The 26,768-nt window shown below is 50.0% G+C and overlaps 9 protein-coding genes across 9 annotated transcripts; 5 read left to right on the top strand and 4 right to left on the bottom strand.

The window, feature by feature from the left end:
• Positions 1 to 726: 726 nt before the first annotated feature.
• SAPIO_CDS6743 (Uncharacterized protein) lies at positions 727 to 2,562 on the bottom strand (the record flags this gene model as incomplete). The annotated part of the gene is made up of 5 exons (XM_016788768.1): positions 727 to 753; positions 815 to 1,717; positions 1,782 to 1,800; positions 1,902 to 2,221; positions 2,305 to 2,562. 5 exons carry the CDS (start codon positions 2,560 to 2,562, stop codon positions 727 to 729), a joined length of 1,527 nt encoding a protein of 508 aa, XP_016641567.1.
• Positions 2,563 to 3,212: 650 nt separating this feature from the next.
• On the top strand, positions 3,213 to 4,534 carry SAPIO_CDS6742 (Uncharacterized protein; the record flags this gene model as incomplete). Its single annotated transcript, XM_016788767.1, has 3 exons — positions 3,213 to 3,569; positions 3,646 to 3,803; positions 3,934 to 4,534. The coding sequence occupies 3 exons, from the start codon at positions 3,213 to 3,215 to the stop codon at positions 4,532 to 4,534; spliced, it is 1,116 nt and encodes a 371-aa protein (XP_016641566.1).
• Positions 4,535 to 5,434: 900 nt separating this feature from the next.
• On the top strand, positions 5,435 to 7,331 carry SAPIO_CDS6741 (2-oxo-Delta(3)-4,5,5-trimethylcyclopentenylacetyl-CoAmonooxygenase; the record flags this gene model as incomplete). Its single annotated transcript, XM_016788766.1, has 4 exons — positions 5,435 to 5,667; positions 5,748 to 6,745; positions 6,817 to 6,960; positions 7,012 to 7,331. 4 exons carry the CDS (start codon positions 5,435 to 5,437, stop codon positions 7,329 to 7,331), a joined length of 1,695 nt encoding a protein of 564 aa, XP_016641565.1.
• A 392-nt stretch (positions 7,332 to 7,723) lies between these two features.
• SAPIO_CDS6740 (uncharacterized protein) lies at positions 7,724 to 8,839 on the bottom strand (the record flags this gene model as incomplete). The annotated part of the gene is made up of 2 exons (XM_016788765.1): positions 7,724 to 7,886; positions 7,947 to 8,839. 2 exons carry the CDS (start codon positions 8,837 to 8,839, stop codon positions 7,724 to 7,726), a joined length of 1,056 nt encoding a protein of 351 aa, XP_016641564.1.
• Positions 8,840 to 9,581: 742 nt separating this feature from the next.
• On the top strand, positions 9,582 to 10,501 carry SAPIO_CDS6739 (2-(S)-hydroxypropyl-CoM dehydrogenase; the record flags this gene model as incomplete). Its single annotated transcript, XM_016788764.1, has 2 exons — positions 9,582 to 10,202; positions 10,268 to 10,501. The coding sequence occupies 2 exons, from the start codon at positions 9,582 to 9,584 to the stop codon at positions 10,499 to 10,501; spliced, it is 855 nt and encodes a 284-aa protein (XP_016641563.1).
• Positions 10,502 to 11,106: 605 nt separating this feature from the next.
• SAPIO_CDS6738 (uncharacterized protein) lies at positions 11,107 to 12,561 on the bottom strand (the record flags this gene model as incomplete). The annotated part of the gene is made up of 7 exons (XM_016788763.1): positions 11,107 to 11,372; positions 11,433 to 11,780; positions 11,850 to 12,024; positions 12,085 to 12,150; positions 12,222 to 12,292; positions 12,355 to 12,424; positions 12,499 to 12,561. The coding sequence occupies 7 exons, from the start codon at positions 12,559 to 12,561 to the stop codon at positions 11,107 to 11,109; spliced, it is 1,059 nt and encodes a 352-aa protein (XP_016641562.1).
• A 688-nt stretch (positions 12,562 to 13,249) lies between these two features.
• SAPIO_CDS6737 (Uncharacterized protein) lies at positions 13,250 to 15,379 on the top strand (the record flags this gene model as incomplete). Its single annotated transcript, XM_016788762.1, has 7 exons — positions 13,250 to 13,292; positions 13,353 to 13,588; positions 13,656 to 14,024; positions 14,082 to 14,339; positions 14,406 to 14,568; positions 14,646 to 14,980; positions 15,047 to 15,379. 7 exons carry the CDS (start codon positions 13,250 to 13,252, stop codon positions 15,377 to 15,379), a joined length of 1,737 nt encoding a protein of 578 aa, XP_016641561.1.
• Positions 15,380 to 18,797: 3,418 nt separating this feature from the next.
• Positions 18,798 to 19,090, top strand: SAPIO_CDS6736 (uncharacterized protein; the record flags this gene model as incomplete). Its single annotated transcript, XM_016788761.1, has 2 exons — positions 18,798 to 18,965; positions 19,031 to 19,090. The coding sequence occupies 2 exons, from the start codon at positions 18,798 to 18,800 to the stop codon at positions 19,088 to 19,090; spliced, it is 228 nt and encodes a 75-aa protein (XP_016641560.1).
• A 2,404-nt stretch (positions 19,091 to 21,494) lies between these two features.
• On the bottom strand, positions 21,495 to 23,027 carry SAPIO_CDS6735 (Cyanide hydratase; the record flags this gene model as incomplete). The annotated part of the gene is made up of 7 exons (XM_016788760.1): positions 21,495 to 21,779; positions 21,876 to 22,437; positions 22,498 to 22,607; positions 22,672 to 22,703; positions 22,771 to 22,864; positions 22,918 to 22,935; positions 22,992 to 23,027. The coding sequence occupies 7 exons, from the start codon at positions 23,025 to 23,027 to the stop codon at positions 21,495 to 21,497; spliced, it is 1,137 nt and encodes a 378-aa protein (XP_016641559.1).
• Positions 23,028 to 26,768: the final 3,741 nt, after the last annotated feature.

Genomic DNA, 26,768 nt, shown 5'->3' with positions numbered 1-26,768 from the left:
ATCGTCCCTCAAAATCCTGGATTGGAGACTGCGAAGGAACGAAGCAACTGGAGGTTCCTCCCCGTTGCAGACTTTTATATCTCCACCCCATTCCGACTTTGTCAGCGGTCACCTAAGATACCAGTACCTTGTCGAAATGATCCTCCGTGTGAGGATGCACTATCGTACTTCGTACTGTATGGTTGATCAATACATACGAAGTAGTATCTTTGATTGTCCCAACTTTGGTACCGAGCTGCAAGCTGCGCTCAAACCCAACATGCATGCCTCAACTCCAGCTGATATTGACTTTGGAGTGGGCGGCTACGGACAGGACGAACACATTGAAGCGAATTTGGCATCGTTGGCGCCAATTCGCCTTCCATCACAAGTACGAAAAGAACGGGACAGCCGTGGCCGAATATGAGCTCGCAGCTCAGGGCATGTTGGAATTCACTGAATCTGAGGACCGAGGGTCTACTAGCTACATATTTTATTAGACGATAGCTCGGGGCTCATTAAGCCAACACTATCCAAAGTAAGTATTAACATCAATGGCATCCCCCAGCACTCGTTCCTTGGAGTGTATGCCCCATCGGATCCGCAACGAAATGGGCACATCATCACACGTAGTTCCTCTATGAGTCACCGCAGACGTGAGAAATTCCGTAGAGACGCGCAAAAGAATCAATATCAAAAAAAAAAAAAAAGCGTTCCGTACAAATCTCCCGAAACCGCGATCACAGATCATAGAATATAGCGGAATTGGGGATTCTATGGACATAGACGTTAGTGAGTTGTAAATCAGAGACCGGGAAGTTTGAGCGGCAATTACCTTGATATCAGTGAGATCGTCCTCGTACGCGTTATCGAAAGCCTCAGAAGTACCCGCCTCGTCGCGGCTCTTGTTGCTCCACACACAGAGGAGACGGTAGAGACCCGCAAGGAGGCCAGCGACGATGGAAGTCACGACGACCACGATGAATCCGGGAGCATATCGGGGCGCATCCTTGGGCTTGAAGACCAAGGGGCCGACAAAGTTACCCAGACAGTAACCGATGTACATGCCTGAAGAGGCGATGGACCTCTTGGTGTATCCGGCAGTGTTGGCGATTTGCAAACCCATAAGAACCGCGTATCCAGAGCCCACAGTTGGTAAGATGTAGATGGCGAATAAAAGACCTCCCGTCGCACTCATGGGCAAAAGCCAGAGGAGGAGGGCGGCAAGAGTAGTTCCCGCCTGAGCGAACATGACCAGGTAGGCCCGGTTGTTCTTGTACTTGTAGGCCAGGAAAGGGAGGATGAGCTGCATGGTACCGGCGTACGCACCGGCGGGCATGAAGAGCAAGAGCGACTTGAGCCCGCTGAAGCCCATGCCCTTGATGATGAGAGGTGCAAACGTCGAAATCGGACCGTTGGCGATCATGGACAGGAAGGCGATCGAGAAGGTCACCCAGAACTTGAGGTCGAGAAGAAGCTCCTTGATCTGCGCCCCCTTCCAGTGCTTGTTACGAACACCAGAGTTATTTGTGCGAAGACGCGCTACCATGATGTATCGTTCGCGCTCGGTGAAGCCCTTGGCTCGGACGGGATCCGGTGGGAGAACGAAGTACAGAGCGAGACCCCAGGCCATCGTGAGGCCGGCGGCGAAATAATACATGTATCTCCAGGACGAGACACCGCCGTTGACGAGACCGAATCCGTAGTTGATCAATGGAGAGAAAATTGAGACGTAGCCCTTTTGAGCGGTGAGGGGTATTAGTATGATTGCTCTTATTTTATTACAGACAAGGTGACCTCACCGTGCAGCAGTACCAGATGCTATGAGAAGAGAAAAGCCGCGAGGAGAATTTGTCAGCTAAACCGTCCCATTGATGATGTTGATGCCCAGGAGAAGGAAATATTGACGGGACCAAACTCACCCCATGCGCATAGCTTGTTCATTTTTCTTGTAAAAGCTGCCCACGATGAGCATGAACATAGGGCTAATACCACTCTCGAGGACACCCAGCATAAATCTCTGGGCGTAAATGCCTTGGTAGTTTTTGCACACCGTCGTGAGGATGAGCGTGAGACCCCAGACGGTCACGGTGAACGAAGCGACGCGCTCAATCGGGAAGCGCTGGGCGAAAACCATGATGGGATACGCGCCGAGGATGAAGCCGAGATAGAAAATGGAAGCGGTCCACGAGTAGCGGTCGCCCGTGAGGAGACCCAAGTCTTCGCGTATACCGAAAAGCGCCTGTAATCAAGGAGCCGTTAGTAGTGAACTTTACTAGAATAAACCCGCGTAAGTTGATTCCTCATGCTGGGGAGAATACACACCGCTTGGGACAGCATAGCCTTGTCGTAGTATTGAAGGCCGTACGTCAGACAAAGAACAGGCATGAGCCTCCAGTCGATCTTGCGAGTCAACTTCTTCTCTTCCTGTGTCGTCCATTCCTTCTCCCCCATGTAAGTTTCTAGGACCTTCAACGCCTCGTCCTGGTGAACGGTGTCGATGACTTGCGTCACCTGCTTGACACCACCTTCGGAGGCATTTTCAGCCTGTTGAAGAGAAGCGTTCTTCTCGGAGTCGGACATGATTCAACAGCAAAAGGGTCTGGTCCTTTCACGTCAAGTGTGAAAAGGAAATGTAAAAAAAACTAGTTGATGAAGATCAAGATCACAAAATCTCAATACCGGCAGTACGGGACCGAACGAGACTTTTATGCAGTTGAAGCTGTCACCGACCCCATGGGGATGATCGCTCCTGCCGCTGTGGGGATCGAGGTAGCCGGGTTAAACGGGATGGAAAGATTGGGTTTCTGGTTGCAATGCATTTTGAGCTAGTGTTAGGATTGTGAGAGTGTCGACGAAAAGGGAATTACCGGTCAAGGTTGCCGAGATGAGCTAGTTAATTATTAGGGGATGAATCATAGAATGTAGGCTGGGGCGAGCTTAGACTTTTTCCAGCCACGCGCTAGAGGAGCAGACGCCCTTGTCTTCACCGATGCACGAGGACGCATCGAGCAGTCCTGAATCCTGGCTCCGAACATGGGTCGTTCGTGTTAACGACAACCAAAATTATTAGAGAAGCACCGCCGCGGCGGAAATCATTGATTAAGGGCCTCGACACGCAGCTAGGCGATGTGTCCGGACATTTCCTAAACGCAAGCTCTATTGAACCAAAGGAGCCACAGCATACTATTCATTGACACTTTGACCATACAACGAAGATCGAACTATTCGCCATGTCCCAATCCAACTCCATTGTCCAGTTACCCGAAGGTCGAGAGACTATCGTGGTCAAGGTCATCAACCCCGTGAACTTTGGCCCGGCGATCCTGGAGCGATTCATGGCGCCTCCGGTTCCTGGCCTCGAAACGTTCAAAGACTCACCCTCTTTTTCATTCCTCTTAGAGCACCCTTCGGGACGAAAGTTGGTGTTTGACTTGGGCATTCGCAAGGATTACAGCAACTACGCGCCTTCAATCGTGGAATACTTGCCGACGACCAACTACGATATCCAAGTTACCAAGAATGTGGCTGATATTCTCGCCGAGAATGGAATACCTGCCAAGGACATCGAGGCAGTCATATGGAGGCAAGTAGCTCATGACGTGCAGAAGGAAAAGCTCGAAGCTACTTGGAGCTCCTTGATCGAAATCTCAAATAGGAAACCAGCTAACGCGCCTGGGTAGTCACTGGCATTGGGACCATATCGGAGATCCCTCCACATTTCCTGCATCTACCGACCTAGTGGTTGGCCCCGGATTTAAGGACGCCATGCTTCCCGGGGCCCCGACAAACCCCAGATCTCCAATAAAGGAGGCCGACTACGCGTGAGCTACTACCCCCACACCCACTCACTACTTCGTACATGCCGAACTCAGCCTTTGGCTGTTCCCCCGCATGCGCGTAGAATCCCCAAACTGAAAGACTAAAAAAAAAATTGCCATCGATTTCTTTTAGAGACCGAAACCTTCGTGAGATTACCTTTGAAGGTCTGGGTACAAGCCAGATCGGTCAGTTCCGCGCCTTCGACTACTTCGGCGACGGTTCGTTCTACCTTCTGGATAGCCCCGGCCACGCCTTGGGACATCTATGCGGCCTTGCACGAACCACAAAGGGCCCGGGACCAGACACGTTTGTCCTTCTTGGAGGAGACGTCTGCCACTATGCCGGCATCCTGAGGCCGTCCAAGCACCTCCCTGTGCCGGACTGCATCACACCCCACCCATGCCATCACCCCAACAGCGGAATCTCCCTATGCCCAGGTGGAGCGTGGGAGGAACTCCAGAGATCTCGTGGTAGGGAATCCACGGATACTCTCTACGACATCACATTTGGACACGATATTCCGCTGGCCACGAAGACAGTGGGTCATCTCCAGGAGTTTGACTGCAATGAGAATGTGTTCGTGATTATTGCGCACGACTCTACTGTGAGGGATGGAGTGCCGCATTTCCCCGAGAGCATAAATGACTGGAAGGAGAAGGGATTTGGCAAGGGGCTGAAGTGGGCGTTCTTTCGAGACCTGAAGAACTACTGGACCTCGAAGGGACTAAACTAGTACTGGAGGTACACCCATTGACAGAGTTAGCTGGGAAGAATTAATAATGATACTTGTTTTTTGCCCCCTTAGAAACAGAGTCTATTTCGTAAAATACTGAAGGGACCGAGTAGGCGGTGTTGAAATTGCTTGTCTATGCTTGTTCTGGCCCCGCGCAGATTCAGATAGGGCATTGATAGGTTCCCACTTGGCAAGAATCAAACTTTAATCGCATTGAGAATTTTTCTCTGCCGATCCAACTACAAGCTGCAGGTGTCATTGCAATGTGCGTTGCAAACGTGTCAATGGTACATCGGAGGATGTCAAAGTGGGGCGTCGCCGCCCGTCGACTCGGCAAACCGAATCGGTCCTAGCGGCGCCCCGGCGTCGGTTGGAGTAATGTTCGGCATCTCCGCAAAACAGTCTCCAGCCATCTTCCGGCTACCCATTCCGGGTAAGGTCCGTGGCTTTTAGCGCTTCCCCGGTTTCTTAATTACCCCACAATATACGAAGGAGAGTGGAGAGCTCGATGATAACGGCTCAGTCCAATCCCGGTTACTGAGTCAGGGCCCCTTGTCTGTCTTCCTTGGCGCCCCCATCGGCAAAGGGTAAGACGGCACCCTTTTCCTCTGGCTTTCTCCGCCTTCGCCAACGCGATGTCGACGACGGATAACCAAGTGAGATATTTGGAGGAAGGCCTTATGGAGCCTCTTGAGCAGTGATATATCTGTGAATTTGTTCCTGAGAAATACACCCAGCTTCCATGCAAGTCGTTGTATCCTCACTCCCCATAGCCTCCCTCTTCAAACCCTTTACTTCCTAATCACCAGCGTCTACACCCTTACCTTACTAGCATACCTCTCACGTAATTTCGCGGACCCCTGCCCCGTTTGTTTATTTGGTTTCATCCCCATTTTGGCCATGATCTCCTCTGATTCTCACAACGGGCACGCCAATGGCGTAAACGGCCATGCCAACGGCGCGTCCAGTTCTCTCGCAGCTGCCTTCTCAGCAGCTAATGCTGGGCTTGACTATGAAGTGCTCATCATCGGTGCTGGCCTTAGCGGCATCTTCTCCATGTACCGGATGAGGGAGCTGGGTCTGCGGGCAAAGATCCTCGAGGCCGGTTCTGGCGAGGGCGGTACCTGGTTCTGGTAAGGATTGGGCCCTTTGGATTTTTTTTAAACAACTCTTATCATTCTAGTCCAACTCGAAAACTAACTTTGTCCCCCAGGAACCGCTACCCCGGTGCAAGGTTTGACTCTGAGAGTTACTCTTACATTTTCTCCTTCTCTCAAGAGGTGCTTGATGAATGGGACTGGGAAGAACATTTTGCCCCTCAACCAGAGACTCTCAGGTACATCCAGTACCTCACCAAGAAGTTCGACCTCAAGAAGCACATGCAATTCAACACAAAGATACAATCGGCCCATTGGCAGACGGACAGCAATTCCTGGCTCTTGACGGATCAGAATGGCCAGACTTACACTTGCCGCTACCTCATCACCGCCATGGGCATCCTCAACGAGCCTACTCTTCCCAACATCCCAGGAGTAAATGACTACAAGGGTGAGGCCTGGCACACGGCAAGGTGGCCCGAGAACTCCTCGGCCAGCCTCGAAGGCAAGCGTGTCGGCATCATTGGAACGGGTGCCACCGCCATCCAGACCATCCAGGCCATCGCCGACAAGGTGGGCAGCCTAACCGTCTTCCAGCGCACCGCCAATTGGACGGCCCCTTTGCGGAATTCCAAAATCACCAAAGAGGAAATGGCGGAGATCCGCAAGCGGTACGCCACCATCTTCAAGCAGTGTCTCGAGTCGTACTCTTGCTTCATCCACGTCACAGACCCCACGAGCGTCTTCGACATGTCTGAGGAAGAGCGCCTCAATCATTGGGAGAAGCTTTACAATACACCCGGGTTCGCCAAGGTCCTCAGCATCTCTTCCGACATTTACACCGACAAGGCTGCCAATGACCTTTACAGTGCTTTTTACGCGGACAAGATTCGCCAGCGCGTCAAGGACCCCAAGGTCGCTGAGAAGCTGATTCCCAAGAACCACGGCTTTGGAACGAGACGCGTTCCCCTGGAGAGCGGCTACTATGAAGTCTTCAACCAGGAGAACGTCAAGCTCGTTGACATCAGAGAGAATCCCATTGAGAAGATTGTGGCTACTGGTGTGCAAACGCGGGACGAGCTCTACGAGGTAGACATTCTCATCTATGCCACGGGTAAGTCATGTCGTGGGGGGCCGGCCTTTTTTTTTAGCACCAATTAACCATCGGGACAGGTTTCGACGCAGTAACCGGTTCCTTCCGAGCCGTCGATTTCCAGGGTGTTAACGGCACAAAGCTCAACGATGTTTGGAGTGAGGGTATCCGCACCTTCCTAGGCTTGACCGTCGCTTCCCTGCCGAACATGTTCATGGTAATGGGACCTCACCAAAGTAAGTAGGCAGGAAACTTGAAAGCTTCATAGCTAGCTGCTAACTGTGGAGTGTTCGGCAATATACCAAGAAGCGTAGAATACGCCGTCGAGTGGGTGGCCCGGTATCTCAGGTATGCACGCGATCACAACATCCAGTATATCGAGGCCACCGAGGCGGGCATGGACTTGTGGACGGAGCATGTCCACGAGTGCGGAAAGGGTCTGCTTGCGAACGACGTAGACTCCTGGATGACGGGAGTCAACTTGAACTTGGCGCATAAACAGAAGAGGTCCATGACGAGATACAATGGGCCTGCTCCCGGGTACAGGAAGCGATGTGATGATGTTGCGGCTAGGAATTACTCTGATTTCGTCCTTAAGCAAGGGTAGACGCGGTGAATTTTTGGATCGGGGACGATGTATTGTTAGCTTGTTCATTTGTGGTTCATTGTCTTTTGAATGAACAAAGTCGAAAGCATGATTTCCTTTAATATAATAGAGACTGAAGTTATTAGACCAGCTTTTGAAGATCATGTGTGATAAGGAGCACCTTCCGCCATAATTTGGAAGGGTATGGGGCACGGAATTACCCGAACCGGATCCGACCCGATTACAGAACAACGCACCGATGTACTCCGGTTCAGCACTCCTTCCGACCTTGCAGCAAACATTGACACCATCTCAACTCCTCATAGACACTCGGATCGGCTCGTAGCATGGAGATCAATTACAATGAGGGCGCATGTAGCTATCTAGGATGGCGTCGTCCATGGACAGGATGTCTATTCCTTCACTTCAAATTCGTACGACCCAGAAGGGTTGGATAGAACCCACTTGATGCCGTCCTCCATAACCTTATCCCATCTCGCAGCGGCAGAAAGATTTGCGCCATAACGTCGGAAACCGTGAGGCAGCCCCTTGAAGACGTTGATGTCCGTCGGGACTCTGGCATAATGGGTTAGTTGATATTGGACAAGCTACCATATGGTGAGAAGAGATTCTTACCCAGCATCTGTTAACAGTTTAGCATAAAGCAACCCTTCATCTCTCAATGGATCCCGACCAGCTATGCCAAATACAGTCGGAGGGAGGCCCTTTACCTGATCCAAGGTGGCATTTCCGGGGTTGAGTTTCAAATCATAGACTTGAGGATTCTCAATCTTCAAAAGGTCCGTGAACGTTTTGCATCTATCGATTGGCAAAATCGGAGCGTCTTTACATTCCTCATAAGAGGAAACAGATGGATCCTTCAGCTTCTTCAGCTGCGGCTCGTAGCAGTACATGTTAACGACGCACGGTATCATCAGAATTTGCCCGCGTAGCTGCGGGCATGAGACGGCGGCTTTGCCCAGTTTCTGCTGGAGAACTAGAGATGCAGAAATATGTGCGCCCGCCGAGATTCCCCCAATCAATATTTGCTGGCTATCCGTCCCTAGCTCCTTGATGTTCTTGTGAACCCATTCCAATGCGTCCTCTGCATCGTCCCAAGCGGTGGGATAGACGTACTCGGGGGTATGGCGGTAATTCAAGTTGAGGACGATCACTTGGGCACCGATGGCGATACAGGAACAGATACCATCTTCCGAGGCCAGAGTTCCGAATAAATACCCACCTCCATGAAGGTGGATGTACAGCGGCAGGACCTTATCTTCGTCGATAGAGACAGGACGATATGTTCGGCCCTCAATAGTCTCGCCGTCTCTTGTTGGGATGGCGAAGTCTCTAGTACGGACTTGAGGCCCTAGTGTTTTCATACCTTCCGCTGCCAAATTCTCTCTCGTTGCGTTCACCAACCGCCGCGATTCGAGGAGAGAATTGGCTTGGGATGGTTGTGGGAGCGATGCCTCGATTGCAGGCCACTCATCACTCACACCACCATAGCGAGAGAAATCGGCCATCTTGCGGATTGGGGGGTTAACGGGTGAGTTTGGAGTAGAAGATGAAGTTCTATCTTTCGTCTGGTTCTAGGCGAGCAATTGCCTGTGATGCTGCGGCGTGGAGGTGTCTGCAATACAGAGACCTCCGCACACTTTGATCGTGAGGTGTCTCAGTTCTCATTGCCAATTAAACGGTGGGTTCCGGTGGCCTGGCCCGAGAACAGGACTTCAACGGCCCTCAGGGATTCCCCATGCACCAACTGTCTTCGTCAGCTAATCCGAGCCGAGGCTCATCCTTACAAGGTGCACTACGCAATACCAGATTATATCCCAGACACTGATTATCGCTTCCCCGCCGAAGATTTGAGGATGAGAGCCGAACTGGAATTAGCGTTCCCAATCTGGCAACTTACCCCGCATTTTCCCTGCTCCGCTGTCCTTGTGCCCCAAGTCCTGCATCCTCCCTCCTTCGGCACCCCCCGGCAAGGTTCCCCGGCATCACTAAGAAGCCGCAACCGCAACCCTAGTTCTCGGCTACTCTCGTCTGGTTTGCCATCTCCACGAGTGGAGAAGCTGCAAGTACGGAACTGGATATTATCAATCACCGACCACTATCAAATGCATAGTCTGCCGAGAAGGAGGGTGAACATATTAAAAGCGATGGTTTGAGTAACAATCCAATATTACACGGAACTGAAATAAGTTTGAGAAACACGACTGCCGCTTACTCTATCCCCTGCCGCCATCTCCCCCGCCTAAAAAAATGTCCCTCCATCTCTCACCTGACCCCCCCTCACGCTCCCTCAAGGGAAAAGTGGCCATCGTCACCGGCGCCGGTTGTGCCGGTGATGGCATCGGTAACGGTCGCGCCATCTCCATCCTATTGGCCGATGATGGATGCGACGTCGTCTGCCTGGACATGGATCTCACATGGGCCACCAAGACCGCTGAGATGGCCAGCAGTAAGCCAGGCCGTGGCAGGGCTATCCCATTCCGTGGAGACGTCACTTCCGCCAAAGACTGCGAGGATGTCGTCAATTTTGCGCTGTCTCAGTTTGGCCGATTAGATATCCTCATCAACAATGTGGGTATCGCTGGTGCTCCTGGGACTGCTGTCGAGGTAGATATGGACAAGTGGGCCAAGAGCCTCGACGTCAACGTTTCGAGTATGGTTTTGATGGCCAAGTATGCCGTGCCGGCTATGGCTAGGAACGAAGGTGAGAACAAAGGCAGCATCATCAATATGGGCAGCGTCGCGGGGCTCAAAGGGGGAACACCTCACCTGCTTTATCCCACGGCTAAGGGCGCGGTCGTCAACATGACGCGCGCCATGGCGGCTCATCATGCCAAGGACGGAATTCGCGTAAATTGTGTCTGTCCAGGAGTAAGTTGGCTCAACCCTACATATCCCTCGCAATTCCCATTTCACGCAACTAATTCTTGCTCCAGATGCTGTACACTCCCATGATGTACGAAAAGGGAATGACGGAGGAAGCAAGGGCAGCAAGGAAGGCGCGCAGCCTTCTTGGAACCGAGGGAACTGGTTGGGATTGTGCAACAGCGGTTGTGTTCTTAGCTGGTCCGCACGCACGGTGGATCACCGGCGCCATATTGCCGGTCGATGCCGGAACAACGGCGGCGGTGGGAATCGGCATGCCCGCCGGTACGAGTGTTAATAGTTAAAAAGATATTGAAGTTGTGTGATTAAATTCAAGCTACGTCATTAACGGGTTAATTATGCCTGCTTTGTCGATGCACCTCATGCCAGCCGATACACTGGGTATCTGTAAAGGTGGCCGTGTTACAGAGTGAATGGGAGTTGTACGTGTAGGTCTAGGGCAGGTGTAGGATTGAAGTGTCACTAATCGCGAACTCACATTCTTCTAATATAGGAAGCCAAGCCCTTCTCATATATTCTATTATTACCCGATAGTGGTCTTGAGAAGTCCTCCAGCAGAGCTTTCATTTCTTCTTCTTTTCTTACCCAATCTTAGCATACGTTCTCCCCAGTTTGCTCAGCCCCTGTAGGTCTCTGCCAACAGTCTCATATTGGCCTCCCCTCAACTCTCGTGTGAACTTGTACCATGACAGACAGACTGATACATCAGGTATCGAGCCTTAGCACGCTCTACCAGATTCCCTGATGAGTGACTCTCAAGATCCCACGGGTTCCCTATTCATAATCAATACTGTTTGGGCAGGCATCACTAGCGCGTTGAAATGCGAATAGGCGAGAATAGCAATTCACTAGAACACAATATTGAATGATCCAACTTAGCGACCCAATATTACTCGTATTGAGTCAAGGCCATCCGGCCAGTAAATTGCCCTTCACATAGCGACTTGAGAATAGTAGGAAAGTCCCGCAGTTTGCCCTCCTGCACCTGAGGCTGGATTACCTTCCTCTGGATGAGATCAAGGACCTGCTCTAGGTCCCGGACCTGGCCGCCGTAGGAGAAGATATAGCTTAACCTCTTCCGAGTCCCAACCTTCATGCGGATGGTGTTCTCAGGGTTCAAACTTCCAATACAGAGGAGCTTACCACCTCGCCTCACTGAAAGCCATGTGTTAACTGAGAGCGTGTGGATTCAACGGCATAGAGATGTGAACTTACCGATATCTTGTGCATCGTGGAAAGTCTGATGAGTTCCTACAAAGTCCAAGACAGTGTCGATCTTCAAGTCATTTTCTTCAACAAACTCAACAGGCGACTTTCCGATAGGAACGATATCACTCCTAGGGACACCGAGCTTAGCGGCCTCCTCAAGGCACTCCTGCCTAATATCACACACGATAATTCGAGCTCCGATATCGAGGACCACTTGGAGGGCATTAAAGCCGAGCCCTCCAAGGCCAAAGAGGAAGACGGTCTCATGCTTTTTGACCTCGCCTCTCCTGGTGATGGCATGAAAAGCCGTGTTCACTGCATCTGTTGCCACGGCGGCTTGAGCAGGGGTCACACCTGCACAACGTGTCAGAGAACCGAAATGAAGTAAATGCTAGAAGATACGTAGAATTAAACTTTGCCTACCTTCGGGGACCAGGACGGCACCGCGGATATCAAGTGCTGCGTACGGGGCGTAAAATCCATCCTGACCGATACCAGAGTGATGGCCACGCTCGCAAATTTGGTGCAGATCCCGAGAGCATTCTGGACAGTCCTCCTGGCCGCACCCAGGCACACCGTGGAGAGCGACGATATCTCCCTGCTCTCCTCTTAGACCAGTTGCTGAAATGGTTAGGGTTTATTCGATGGTTGAACTCACGAGCTTGAACTTTGTTTCTCCAACCTGATCACCAATTTGGATAATCTTGCCGCATCCTTCATGTCCCTAGCATAATCAATGTTAGAATTGCGAAGTCCGACCGAGGGCCCGAGACGAGTGAGGAGGGTCCAGCATACGAGAATGTATTTTTCCTGGAACCAGCCAGCCTGCTTCTCGAGCGTGAGAAGGGAGTGGTCGCTGCGGCAAACTATAATAAAACATCACCGTCATTATTGATGCCATCAGCAAGATTGATTGTTCAAGAATTACCTCCAGATGCCAACATCTTGCATAACATCCCCTTGGGAGGACATCGGGGAACCGGAACCTCCTCCCAAACCTGCTCCTGTGTTAGCTACATTTCCAGGCCTTTCTCAGACGTCTCGTCTTCAAGCAGATAGACTGCGGGCTTACTGGCTCCGGGTTTCCCCTGTGCTTTCTCCAAGCGAACATGGTCTTTGGAAGTTCGGTCGTCATTTTCTTGTGCAATCCCTTCGAGCCGTCACGATGTTATGCAAAGTTGTAGAAATATTGCCAAGCTATTGAAAGTCAAAATAGACTGGTCCAATAGTTGGAGACAGCATGGAGAATTGTTAAATACAACACCCCAGATAGTCTCGCCTGAAACTAGCCAAACTCTACTGCGAGTCACATGCACCCCAGGAACAGTCTCTCGGGCTCAATCTGGGGATATGATTGTTGAAGCCATACCCCCGACGCTAGTGTCCTCTTGCCGAAGACTCCAGGACCTGAACTTGCGTTCGAACTTGGACCCCTCGCCAAAGGCCGCTAAAAGATCTGGTGCATAATTCGTTATCTCCGGGTCTGGGGGTTTGCGCGTGTAAACTCGGCTTCCCACCGGGCCGCCGGTATTCCGCTTCGGGGAAAGCCATTCTGTAATTAACTCCAAATATTTTCCCCACACACTCAGCACCGAAACTAGCTGCTGGGATCCCGAAGAATGAAAGGAGCTCGGGCCATCGTGATGATGTGCTGCAAGAGAGGTTGGGAAATGTCCAAGATGGACACAACACATTCAGTTGGTGAGCCTCAACTCTCTTTTAAACCACCAAGATAATACACAGGATTGGCGATTGCAACCAACCAGATCCTGTGCAAGGAGATACATACCTAGTATTCTCTTCTGCTTGTACCTCCACCCAATATGGTCTTCACTCCTCCGTCCTGGGTGCCCCAGCTCCCAATTGGTATGCATTTGTCGATGAAAAAGGCAAGAAAGAAATTCTCAAAGCTAACTGCTCTGTTAGACCCCCCGGACTCCCTAACGATAGCGGAATTTATGCAACGAGAAGAGTTTGGTCGCCGCCCCTTATCGAGCAGTCGCAATCCCTTCACATGCGGTCTCACCGGACGCACTTACGCGGCGCCCGAGTTCTTCCAAAGAGCAGGATCTTTAGCTCGCGCCTTCGCGAAGAGGCTAGGGTGGTCGCCCAACGAGGCAACTCCCTGGGACAAGATTATTGGTATCTTTTCCTTTAATACGGTAAGTAGAGTTGAATCCTAAGATGATCGTTGGATATTTAACGGCCAAAACTGAAATGATGCCATAGATTGACTACATCACCGTCGCGTATGCTACTCATCGCCTATCCGGAATCGTTACTCCCGCCAACGCGGTCTACTCAACCCAGGAGCTTCAGCATCAGCTAAAGTCGTCCGGAGCAAAGGCCTTGATCACATGCGTTCCTCTTTTGGAGACCGCCCTCCAGGCGGCAGAGGGTGCGGGAATCGCCCACGACAAGATCTTTATCATGGATATCCCGGGCTTTCAGTTGAAGGACGGGAAGTTCACCACCGTTGAGGAGCTTATTATTGAGGGCAATAGCCTGCCGGAACTCGACCCCCTCCGATGGACCAGGGGCCAAGGAGCTCGCCAGACCGCGTTCCTTTGCTATTCCAGTGGCACCTCTGGACTTCCGGTAATATTTTTCATCTTTTTTAGGCCATGTATATTGTAACCGCTGACTTTGTTCCAGAAGGCAGTCATGATTTCCCATCGAAATGTCATTGCCAATATTCTCCAACATGTCACGTACGAGTCCGTAGGACGAAAGTCGAAGCGTGTTGATACCCAGAACGTCCTTTGTTTCCTCCCCTTTTCACACATCTACGCACTGGTCGTGATCGCCCACACCTGCACATGGCGCGGCGATGGAATCATCGTTCTTCCCAAATTCGACTTTACACACTATCTCGAGTCGATTCAGAAGTATAGGGTGAACCAGCTTATTGTCGTACGTCCGGAGGTTAATTACCCAAACGAAAACTTGGGCCTGACGTACTAATTCAAATTGGCAAAGGTCCCTCCTGTCATCATTAGCATGCTCCAGCAGAAGGATATTTGCCGCAAGTACGACCTCAGCAGCGTGCGGTTCGTCTTCAGCGGTGCCGCTCCACTTGGTGAAGAGACGATCGACGAGATAAAAGAGATGTATCCAAATTGGACGATAGCTCAAGCTTATGGTATGCCGTTTCTTGCCGCCGTTTCTTGTTCTTTTCCTTTTTGGTTTTGCTCACCATCCATTCTAACCCAACACTAGGTATGACTGAGACATCCGTCGTCGTAACCGCTCCGAGCGAACATGACATCTTCCCCAGGGCCTCGGGTTCTCTCCTCCCCGGTATCCAAGCAAAACTCATCGACTCCCAAGGCAGTGAAATTACCGCCTACGAAACGCCCGGAGAGCTTCTCATCCAAGGCCCGGCCGTTGTTTTGGGATACTTGCACAATGAGAAGGCCACTGCCGAGACTTTTGTTCACCACCATGATGGTCGGTGGATTCGTACAGGAGACGAAGCTCTCGTGGCAGTCTCACCTGCTGGAAATGAGCAGATTGTTATCGTTGACAGGATTAAGGAACTCATCAAAGTCAAGGTAAGAATATATGCTAAAGCTCTTCCATCCCTCCCCCAGAGTTGCATGCGCTAACCAGTATCGCAGGGTCATCAAGTAGCGCCGGCCGAGCTCGAAGCTCACATCCTCTCTCACCCGGACGTGTCCGACTGCGCTGTAATACAAGTTCCCGATCTCAAATCAGGCGAGGTTCCCAAGGCTTTTGTCGTCAAGGCTCCCCACGCCACCTCGAAGTCCGACGAACTCCTCGCTCAGATCATTACGAAATATGTCGCCGATCACAAGGCTCATTACAAATGGATCAAGGGTGGTGTTGAGTTTTTGGGCGCCATTCCCAAGTCCCCGAGCGGGAAGATTTTGAGACGTGTGTTGAGAGATCAGGATAGGGAGGCTAGGAGGAAGAAGGGAGCCAAGATTTAGTCGGAAGAAGCGGTCTGCCTCTTTTGGTCAGTCATTGTAATTATCGAAGCCTGATATAACTACACAGTGGTTTGAAATGCAATTTATGGCAAGGTTTGATTATTAGGGGCAGGTAGTCCCCAACAATAATTACCTGGTGCTCGACTCTATCCAGAATTATCTCGCAGGCGTAAAATTCATGGTAGGCCGGCACGTCTCTCTGCGTTCCGTGCGGTCCCGGGCCTTCGAAGATTATCAGGTTGAAACTAGAAGGTGTACAAGTTCACCGTTTCACCTATTCTCTCCCCCCGCTCCTCTTTGTCCCCGTTCGATTGTTTTCTATGTCGCGCCAAAGCCATCGCCGCTAACACTTCCAGGTCAAGCTCGGATCGACCACCTGAGCTTACACGGAAAGGGCTACTGTAGACACTCGTTTCTCCTAGGCTTAATCACAGGCTTCCTCGCCCTTGTCGCGGGCCGACCTTTATACAGGCCCAGGGCGGTGGAACCCAGCACAAAAGGGTAAACCACAGAATATCCCCAACCAGTAAGATTAGGACCGACAGGGCCGTTATGTCACGGCCTTAAATGGCCAAGAACTGCGGCCAGGCAGTCAAGCCCAGCAGAAACAAGTAAACCACAGAAGTATAGGAGGCTCATAGAAATCATAGATCACCCACACCTACAGTGATCTATAAGTAATCTTAATCGAGCAGGATCACAGTAAGCTAAAGTTATCTAAAGCTTAGAAGGGAAACGCCTATATAAGTTGTAAAATTCTCTATATATCTAGTTTTAATGCTTGCTCGCGATGCTGCAGCGCACGAGTACAACGGCATAGACCATTCGCTATTGTCGTCAAAAATGGTCTTTGGTCCACCATCGGTGCGAACAGGAATTCCCCTCATCAACCCGCATCCTACGTGGATGTTGGTGATGTTCGCATGGTCTCTTGCCGCACAACAGAGACATATACGGATATAGCGAAAATAATCAGCTTGAGTGATATTCCACAGATTAGGATAGTCGTCAGAGGTCGGTCCCAGCCACAGCGACTTATTCTAGAAAGAGTTTTAAAGTTAAAACGCGGAAGCTGAAATTGGACTTTATTGTAATTCATTGAATTAGTAGAAAGGGAGGGATATTTATAATTCAGCCGGCAGTACCTTGCAGTGCAACCCACCAGCGAGCTCTCCTCTCACGCCTAGTCTGCCCGGAACCCTGTACATCCATAAACCTTAAAGCCTTCACATCAAATAAAACCTCCGCCGTCGTTTGCTTACGAACATCAACCGCTTTCCCAGGCGTCCGGTCGCACCTTTCCGACTCGAAATACTCCAAGCAACAGACATTGGCATTATCCGACCCAAGCGGGTACTGCTCCCACGTATACCCCGTCCCCTTCGGGATAGTCGCTGACTGAAATTCCAGTGCTCCCAAGCGCACGCATGTAGTATTGAGCGTCGTTTCGCCCCCTGCGTTAGTTTCAAAATACTCCGTTGGAAGACCCCAGCCATTGACATTCTTGTCCCAGCTATTGATAGTCAAGTAAGGACTGGCGACGAATAGCCACCCGCAGTCCTTAGTGCCTTTGCGGCTTGGGTTGGGCAGGACGGTGGGCCCTGTTGGCGGGGACGTTGTGCTGCTGGTTGAGCTGGGCGTGTTACAGACCTGTCGGCCCTGGGCATCGTTAGTGCAATCATAGGTGCCGGCCTTGCAGGCCATCGGGAGCTTGACTTCCTAGGGAGCCGCAGCAGCGAGGGAAGCGAAAGCGGCGATGGCAGCAACGGTGAACTTCATTCTGTTGGTAGTCGTTTGGGGGTGGGAAATGAGCTGAGGTGACTGTTTGGTTATTGTTGAGAGAAAATAAGAGGCTTTTTGGGGATTTCTTAGCTAGTTGTAGTGTTGAGAGATGCTGGTGATGAAGTGGAAGTTCACAAGTCTTCTCTATAGGGGGCATAACGGCGTCCTTATATGCGCCTCCAGACCGCATATTCGCAGCCCATCTGGACTTCTCGAACGGCTTCACGCTACCTCTGTGATGGAGACTTAGTTTTGAGTGTAGGAATACGCTCGTTGTTCCCAGTAAAATCCCAGGAGTCGGCTCTTCGTTCGGACACTTTTCCCTTCAGACATTTCCTTCAGACATTTCCTTCAGACATTTCCTTCAGACACTCCTTCCTTCGGCGTGCCTTGTCCGCTCACTTGGGTGTGCAGAGCTCCATGACGGTTCAGTATGATGCATGTGCCGGACCTTCAGCTTAACTCTAATCTAGAGGCCGCGCGAACATGGAGCAGTATCGCGGGACGAGGATGATCCCGAGACAGCACGGTGGGGAAATGCCGTACCCAGAATCCCGCTGGAACCCAGTCACAATGCCAAAAGCGCGAATGTGGAAAGAGATACTTAAGATTTGTCTTTGACGGACGTCCCATGGCTGAGTTAGTGAAGAAGACTGGCGGATCGGAGGAATCGGACCCCCGGCTAATGTGAAGCAGCATGCAGAAGTGTAGAGTTATAGGAAGGGTGACCAACTATGGCTATCTAAGCTTTTTTTTTTTTTTTTTTTTTTTTTTTTTTTTCTTCTTTTAGCTAACTCTCAAACAAAGGAGCGAGGTGTTGATTGAAGAGAAGTGTGAGAGGTTGGCGACGTTTGTGGTAAGATACTATGTCCTGGATTCCGGGCCGTTCCCTGTCTGCCGCACTGCGGGGTGATTAGGTTCGCCGATGCGGCGGGATTCTGGGTACGGTATTTCCCCACCGTGCTGTCTCGGGATCATGCTCGTCCCGCGATACTACTCCATGTTCGCCTGTGTCAGAGAGGCTTCGGCGTCTGTTTATTGAACGAGAGGGTATCTATGAGGAAAAGTGGGTGAGGAGAGACCAAGTCGATCAACAGATGGTCAGCGATGAGTTTAAACAACTCTGGGTGTCGTAGATTCTTACCAAAGCCAATTTAACAACCTAAACCCACCTCGGTCTCCGGAGCAGTTCCTGAAGCGGGCGGTAATCCCGACCACCGTTGGAAAAAAGAAAGATAATGGAAGAAAAGGCGAAGGGTCTCCGATGGCGCAGGAAATGCCCCCAACGACTGACTATGAATTAATTAACGTTTGCGGAAGCTGTAACGTGCCGTTGTTCTGATCGAAGTCACAGATGAGGAGTAGTTTGCGTCATAAGGGACCAGAGTTAGGTACACAGGGCGAGAAGGTTCATGACGAGAGAATTTCGTTGAGAAGATGTCATTTCTTCCGCACGATGAGCTGGCTGTTAGGTCAGATTAGGCTGATGACAGAATCCTCAGGTCTCAAGTGATGTTTGGAAGGATACATAAACTCTCAGGTATAGAGGCAGGCATTCCTCATTGCCATCAAGCAGAGATTGAAGTTTACCATCCCAACAACTAATAAACAACATCGAATAAATAATCTGCGAAGAATGGAAGACCGATCGAACCGAGAGCGAGGCCTCAAGGCCGCCATCCACAACCCCCACATCTCCAAAGAAGCCAAGCAACACGCTCGTGACGCCCTGAAGAACGAGTTTGGCGAAGAGATCAACACCCCCTTCGGGCAGGCCCAACGAGAAGAAGGACCCAGAACATGTGTACGTGCGATCATACGAGGGTTCCCCCCTTGAGCCTCCTTGGAGAAATGAACTAACTGCTAGAGGTAAAGCGCCCAAGGCTTAAAGGCTGCAACCCACAACCCACGGGTTTCAGAGGAGGCTGAGCATGAGGCACAGGAACGATTGGATAAGATGTTATGGTCGGAGTGAATGGGCAATTGGTGGAAGCTTTGCCAATTTCCCAACGCATAAGATCGTAGATCATTAGCGTGCCAGAATTTGGTTCAATGGACTACTATTCTCTTTCGCGTAGGTCGATCTACTACACACCCTCAAGCTACCTCAGAATCGCACGCATCGTGATCCCTTCCTTATATCCCATAATAGCATCAAGCGCCGGCTGAACATACACCTTACCCTCACCCTTCACAAACACAAAATGTTTCCCATCCAATATACTTATATTAGTTCCCTGACTTGCAACAATAGTCTCAGCATTGACGTGAACCGGCGAAAAAGCCTTGAAGCTATCTAGCATAACCTTAGCTCTCCCTGCCATCACCAAGGCCTTTCTTGCAATGCTGTGTGATGAGCTCCGGGCTAAATACTTAACTCAAAACTTTGTTTGCGCCTGGTGAATTATATAGATTCGCCCAGACTTCTTTCTCATCAGGGTCCACTTGCGCTTGGACTGCAAGGCTTGTGTCTTATCTAGGTAGTCCTTGCCATCGTTTATCATGAAACTCTCTTGATTAACATTCATCATAGTCTAAGGGTATACAAAAACTGCTGCCTTTAGCTGGCTGCCGGCGAGGTCTACTGGCATAGCATAAGGAGACAGCAAGGCAGGTGTGCAAGCAACGAGCCAATGAGGTTACTGCTGGCGCTGTCCTCTGCAATAACGATGTCCTTGACCTTTACAGAGCGGGTTTCTAGGAGGTACCCGAAGGCAGTGATGGCTTGGACTAGCTGGACCAGGTACGGATGTCACCTCTGTGAAAGTACAGGACCGTTGGACCCGCCGGCGATGCCAAAGGAGGGATGACAAAGTGGAGTGTTGGTTGAGGGACCTTTAGGTCTGCCTTGAATGCGGTACTGGAATCATTGAGAGCGATGACTTCAACGGAGAGTCCGATTTTGGCGCAGTATCCTTTGATTCCGGCTCCGGTTAGGACACGCCGGAGGTTCCGGCGGCGCATGCCCGCAGGGAAGATGACTCTCTGAATCCAGATGAAGGCCAGAGCTTTATAATCTTATATTTTTAAAGTTCAAGTTAATAAAATCTTTGTAACTTCTAATACTAGAACTTTAAACTAGTTATCTAGTTTATCTAATAAGTTATAAAAAGCTTCTCTTATTTATTTATAAAAATAAGTAACTAGTATTAAACCTTAAAGAATTTAATTATTTAAATACTAAACTTGCTCCGAGAAGATGGAGATAATGGACGAAATATATTGGCGGGCTTTTTACTTTGAATTAGTTCAGCATCTGATTCTTCGACGACATCCGAAGTGAATTGTAAACTGGTGTGCGTGGTGGAGGACACTAATGAGTCGCAACAAGCCATCTCTTCGCTTGCCCTCGACAGTGAGCCACGGGGATATAACTCACCAAATTATCCTTTTCCAGGGTGGGAGCAAGGAGTGTACTAACACGTTTTCTCTTCTCCTCTTCCTAACTTCTTCACTATTACTATGAAGCTGGGAATCTTGGTCAACTGAATATTATACTGATACTTAATTCCATTTGTCTTATTCTGACATCTGTATATAAGCCATGCAGACCTCAGGTACTGTGACATCTCTAGTTTTAGTTTAGAACCTTGGAAAATTGTCATAAACTAACAATTCAAAATCGGGGAGACAGGTATCCCAAGTACTTAGAAGGGAGAGGATTGAGGTTAGGGACACACAGTTGGACTGACCTAGTTTATGACCCCTGAGGTAAGTCCATCTGCATCCCCCTGAGTTTAGTGCCTGGCTACGGCGGACTGGTTTTGAGGGAATGGAAACCCCCGGTCCATCCAAGAGTGGCTGCATAAGTGCGACATTACACGTTGCATTCTGCGTTCTCTCGCAGACTAACGTGTGACTTCGTCGGCTCGTGTTAAGCTCACCAGTGGACTGTTGACCCACCAGCTGAGAAGCTTGGAAGACCGTAGGAAGTACTCTTATGCAACATAAAAGATTGGCTGTTCAGCCTGCCATGTGAGCTCGCTGCATCTCTTTTCATTCCACTTGCATTCCAAGCACATTCCGAGCAAGTTCATGTCACAAAAGCTGACTGTCCCACACTGCCAAGTTAAGAAAAGAATTTTTTTTTTTTTTTTTTTTATTTGTTGTATATCTATATATATATATATATATATATACAATATAAACAATCTTTTATGTTGCTAACAAAATCAAAGAACGAAAGCACTCCTATCTTGGGCAGGATTAGTCCGTCACATGCATCAACAATGCCGGGGTGCCTATTGGGAACGAATTTCAGGACCCAAGATAGAGGGGTTGTGAGAGTTCCGATCAACTCGGACGACATGTGTCAAACAGAGGCCAGCCTACTTTAGATTTTGTCGGCCTGGGGTTGTCCTCCCCTCTGAGGCATCTGTCGGGGTCGAGATGTACCAACGAGACCGGCTTTTTCATTGCGAGGATTCGGGGGGTCGAGGGGCAGGTGGAGGCCGAGTCGCTCACGGGTAGAGTAGGTGGCGATATTCCCATCAGGATCAGCCTCGGTGACCAGTTCCTTGCGGCGGGTGTCGACCAAAAGTCTAATGAGATCGGGACGGCCGTAGTGACCACCGTAGTCGTGAACAGCCTTGGGAATGTGAGTCTCGTTGAGATCAATCTAATAGTGAATTTTGTCAATGATGCTCGATCACCGCGATGATACTAATAATAGAGAGAGGAAAAAGCAGTAGGTTCAGTAACGGCGCGCACTCACATCAGCAATCAACAGGCCATCAAAGTCCTTGTCTGCTTTGGCAACGCAAGTCCCATCGGGCGCATAGATGCGACCCCAGCCGTTGTAGTGCTCCGGGGCAGTCTCGGGCTCCACGCCGGGCGGCGTGTTCTTCTTGATACCGTCCAGGCTGATTCGCTGGAATGGCGCAATCGTCCATGCGTTCGTCTCGATGGCGTATGCCGGAGTAATCAGATCAGCCCATTGCTCTGCGGTATTAGTCGCAGTATCAGGATAAGCCCTCATGGCATCGCCGGGGGCAAGGGGCCAGGCCGCGACGTGGATCTGCTCGCCACAGGAGACGTTCAGGGACTTGAGGAAAGGGTTCATGTTCTCCCAGCAGTGAAGCTGACCAAGGCGGCCAATGTCAGTGTCAGTGACAGACATGAAGGTATCGCCGGAGCCATCTCCGTAGACAAGCTTCTCTACGTGACTAGGCTTGATCTTGCGGCGGTGGTTGATGACATCGCCATTAGGGTCGATCATGACCTGGGCAAGATAGCAAGTGGCATAGTCAATCTCAGAAAAGCCGAGAGAGACGAAGCTATTCGCAAGCTAGATTAGTTTAAGGAGTATAATTTGATTCTTGCACAAGCTGCCTTACATATGATTGTCTCGGGCAGCCTTTCGGATGCGGCGCATTTCGTCAGAGTCGACCCTCATGCTGTTCTCTCGGTAGAGCTTGATCATGGGCAACTGCTGCATGTAGTTGACCTTGGCAATGTCAGATTTGGTAAGAATCTCCCAACTCGATACCTTTTCCCAACACTACACTCACCTTCCACAACCAGTATGGGTATCCAGGAATCCCTAAGTTTGATTAGCAAAGACTCATAACTCATAGCCGTCTCACTCAGAGCTTCGACGAAAAGCTTACATGTCTCAGGGAAGCCGATCAGTTTGCAACCGGCCTTGCCAGCTTCGTTGATCAGGGAAATTGTCTTCTGGACGCCTGCTTCCAGGTCGAACCACTGTCCATTGTGTTAATCTGGGGCTCCACCATTGCGAGCGTTGCATCACTTACAGCAGGCTCACTGACGACCTTGATGGATGTTAGACTGGATTTTCTTACAACACACACAAACGGGTTTAACGTACCGCGGCGGCCTTGTACTTGTGGATGTAAGAAGGCATGTTGGATAAGACTTTGACAAGAATCTTGAGATTCGAAAGCTGTTGGGCGTTTGTAGAGACTGATGTGCAATGTGTAGCAGTGATGATCGAGAGTTGCTTGATGGTTAGGGTCAAGACTGCGATAACTCAAGCATCTTATATAGACGCTTCGTGAACGACATGAACGCTTGAGTTCCCGGAGATGATATCTTCCATCCAACCGAGAGAACCTTCACCTCTTACCGAGGATAAAACTGAGATTCTCGTCAGGGAAGGCTTCACAATGGCGACGCGATCATCCTTTCGGCTACTCAAGAGAGTATCATGATATCAGCGATGTGATTGCGCTAGTCTTACCCCGGTTTCTGAGAAGGTTATTCCCCGCACACGCTCGGTGAAGAGCTTGCCGCTTCATCCGTCCCCTCAAGGTACCCTCTATCCTTGTCTGGCTCCGCCACACCTGTGATGCATCATCTAGCTTAAAACCCCGGCGAACTAGTGTACAATCCCCGAGGATCTTTTGGATCTCGGGGACCACTCCGGTATGGCTCTTTTAGACGTACGATAGTTCCACGTAAGAGACAAACAGACTACTAAGTTTACATACATCCCAGGTTCTAAACGCCACTGACAAAATTCGTTTAGAAGCTGTTTAAGTATCTCGAAGCCTAATTATGGTGGTATGATACTTCAATTCTTTTTGGCAGGGGTTACACTTCGAACTAGCGATTCAGATCCTTGCGGCTCGTATTACATCCTGGAGCTTCTCCGCATCATTGACCAGCTTTCATTGAGCTTGGAGCTATCAGAAGCGTCGATTAAGCTTGGATGCGTTTACTAATTAGTGAACATATCGACATCGACAACTACTGGCCAGGAGTGGACCACTTCGGATCAGCGGATGCATTGTAAATAGGGGCGTATTTGATTTCTGGAGGTCGTCTTCCTTGGAAAGATAAGCTGAACTCTAATTAGAATCCGCCACGGCTTCCTCGTGTTGGCCGGTGAGAATGCATTTTCGGCCGGACTCATTAGAGGCATCGCATGAACGGATTTGAAGTAATGCTACGTTGGTCCCCCGCTCGGCCTCGTCCTAAGGTATTAGAAAAAGATCTTGTTTCCCTTTCTGAGCCAAGTAGGATGTGATGGCAAGGGGTTCAACGCATCCTGATTTTTAGCCTAAGTTATTGGAGGGAGTCCTTCGACAAAAGCTCACGAAAAGAGGTATTCTTGCTTCCGTTGAGAGTGATGGTCTTGCCAGTCTCCGTCAGAGCGCGGCTCTATGTCGAGATTTAGCAATCGCAATCCAACAAGATGGGAACCAAGGCATACCCATGCCCACAAAAACCCTTACCTAGTCATACAATCTCACCGTTTTCAACATCCTTGAGATACTAGCTACACCTAGATTAACTGTCCGTAAAACGATGGCCCATAGCATACTATGGAGCAGTAAATAACAAAAGAAAGAAAAAGAAAAAAAAAAAAACCTTCAGCTCGTTGCGGGATTCCTACTGTAGTAGATGTTTCCATATTTCCATATGTATTTATATCGGCTGGGATTAGGAGACTGAGGAACACAAGCCTCGGAAGCTTTGCAACATTTCCCACTTTTCTAGGCAAATGTTACTCGATATGCAACCATTGATGGACAGTCTATCAACGAGCATCCAGCCCAGCTACTTTTGTAGCCACTGCAACATTGGGGACATTTCCTGGCCTCTGGTAGCCTCTTCTATGGATACTTTTACGCACTGATATTGAGATTAGTGCAAGTAAAACTCCAGGAGAGCAAAGTCTTTCCGGAGCTATGCAAGTACTCGACGTAAACCCCGAACCACCGCCATATACCTTGTCCTTTTACCTCGCTCTTGGTCCCCAACCCCACACCACCCAACCCCTTCTTGGACGTGTGCATCCTGGAGAAGAAAACAATTACGTTGCGACCCCAATACCACCGGGGTGGTTCACTTGGGAGTTATGGGCTCGGGCCAGCGGCTCTGATCAATGCAGGCTGTTACTGTTTGGGAACTATAATCCGCCGAGACTTCGAGGTAGGACTAACGAGGGAACATTTTAGTTTGTCACCATTCCAATCCTGTTACGACCCTAACACTGGCCCGTTGACAGTATGTATCAGGTGGATACAACTGGTGTTGGGGTCGTGTACGAAGTAACTCGGTATCCGCCTCAGTTGCATTGAAAGTCTTGGCGATTTAAATCTCCTAATCGGGTATAGCAAATGCGGGGTTCTTCTAATCCGAGTTGGGAAGTATTATCCGCCAAGAGTATATGAAGGTTGCCGTGAACCCCCGTTGGCAATAACCAACGGATCAACACCGTTATCCATCAACCAACGAAGGAAATATGAAGATTCGACAACGCACCGTATGCAGTGCCTGCAGGTCACGGAAGCTCGGTGTAAGTCGTCTAGGCCCTTGAGTGGCTTATGAAGGCCTGACCAATATTCTAGTGCGATGGTAATCGCCCGGCATGTTCCCAGTGCCTTCATTCGAGAAGGCAGTGCCCCGGATACCAGACTGATCTCATTTTCCGGTCCCCTGTTGTACTCGTGCCTAGCTCTCCTGGACTACGTCGAAGGCGGCAGAATGCAGCAGCTTATCAGCGTCAAGAGGGCCGAAAAAATTCAGGCCTTGGCCAACAACCACGACGGCATACGGACGCGCCAATATTACTACCTCCTCTTCGCATGCTGAGTTGGCCTCTGCGTGACGTCATCTCATTCTGTGTTCAGAATTTCATCCCTGTTCACGAACACCCGTTGCTCTCTGAAGATCCGCAGCGGTTACAGTCTCGGATTTGCGGTGCCTGGGTAGAAGCGCTTCCCAACTTGGCCGTCAGGAGTGACCTTGGACCCCTTTCATTAGCCATTAAGGCGCTTGGGGTTACGATTGCCACCTTAGGCCAGACAACTAGGGCACCAATTCCCGATGCCCTTGAGGCTAAATGTACAGCTCTCAACACTTTGCAGTCTGCTATCCGCAATAATACCATTTCGCCTTCCAATGAGCTGGCTGCTACTATGATATGTTTATTTATATCAGAGGTAAAGTACTTATTCGATATTCCTGTGGTCTTATCCTAGATGCATTATCAATCTAACTTACACTTTTTCCTCTTTGATGTTGGTAGATGCTACTACCCACCTCGGCAATGAGCTCCGTAATCCACGAGAAGGCTATTAGTGATCTAATTCGCCTCAACCATCCCTCTTTCTACTCATCCGGGTTACCATACAAACTCTTCATTGGAATTCGGCCAATGCTTGTAAGTTTGATTACTTCTGTCACTAGTCGTCTTGGCCCAAACTCAGCCTCTCGGAGCCTGCGTCACTAACCGTCACAGATACTTCACGCTTTCGTGAAACGCAAGTCCACATTCCTGGCAGATGATGATTGGAAAAGTGAACCATTTCGTATTTTTCCGGCTATCCCACTCCAGTCCCTTATGAGTAATGCTGCTATGATATCCGCTACTTTTGAAGACCTCGATAAAGCAAAAATCGACCCTCAGAATGGGGACGCTCTAGATTTGATGTCTAGATTTCTCCAGGCCGCGGATCAGCTTGCGCAGTGGGAAAGGACTGAATTTCCTGTTTATCAAAGCCCGCTGTGGTGGCCAGTGACCACAGCTGGTGGTGAGACGTACCTCTGGTTCCAGGACCTGGCAGTAGCCAACTGCACCACCTACTTCTGGGCATTTCGGATTATTTGTCTGACCAACATTAGACAACTAAGAATT

This window comes from Scedosporium apiospermum (genome assembly GCF_000732125.1).
Source record: "Scedosporium apiospermum strain IHEM 14462 chromosome Unknown SEQ_SAPIO_0107, whole genome shotgun sequence".
Lineage (NCBI taxonomy): Eukaryota > Fungi > Ascomycota > Sordariomycetes > Microascales > Microascaceae > Scedosporium > Scedosporium apiospermum.
This window is presented reverse-complemented; position numbering and strand designations above follow the sequence as displayed.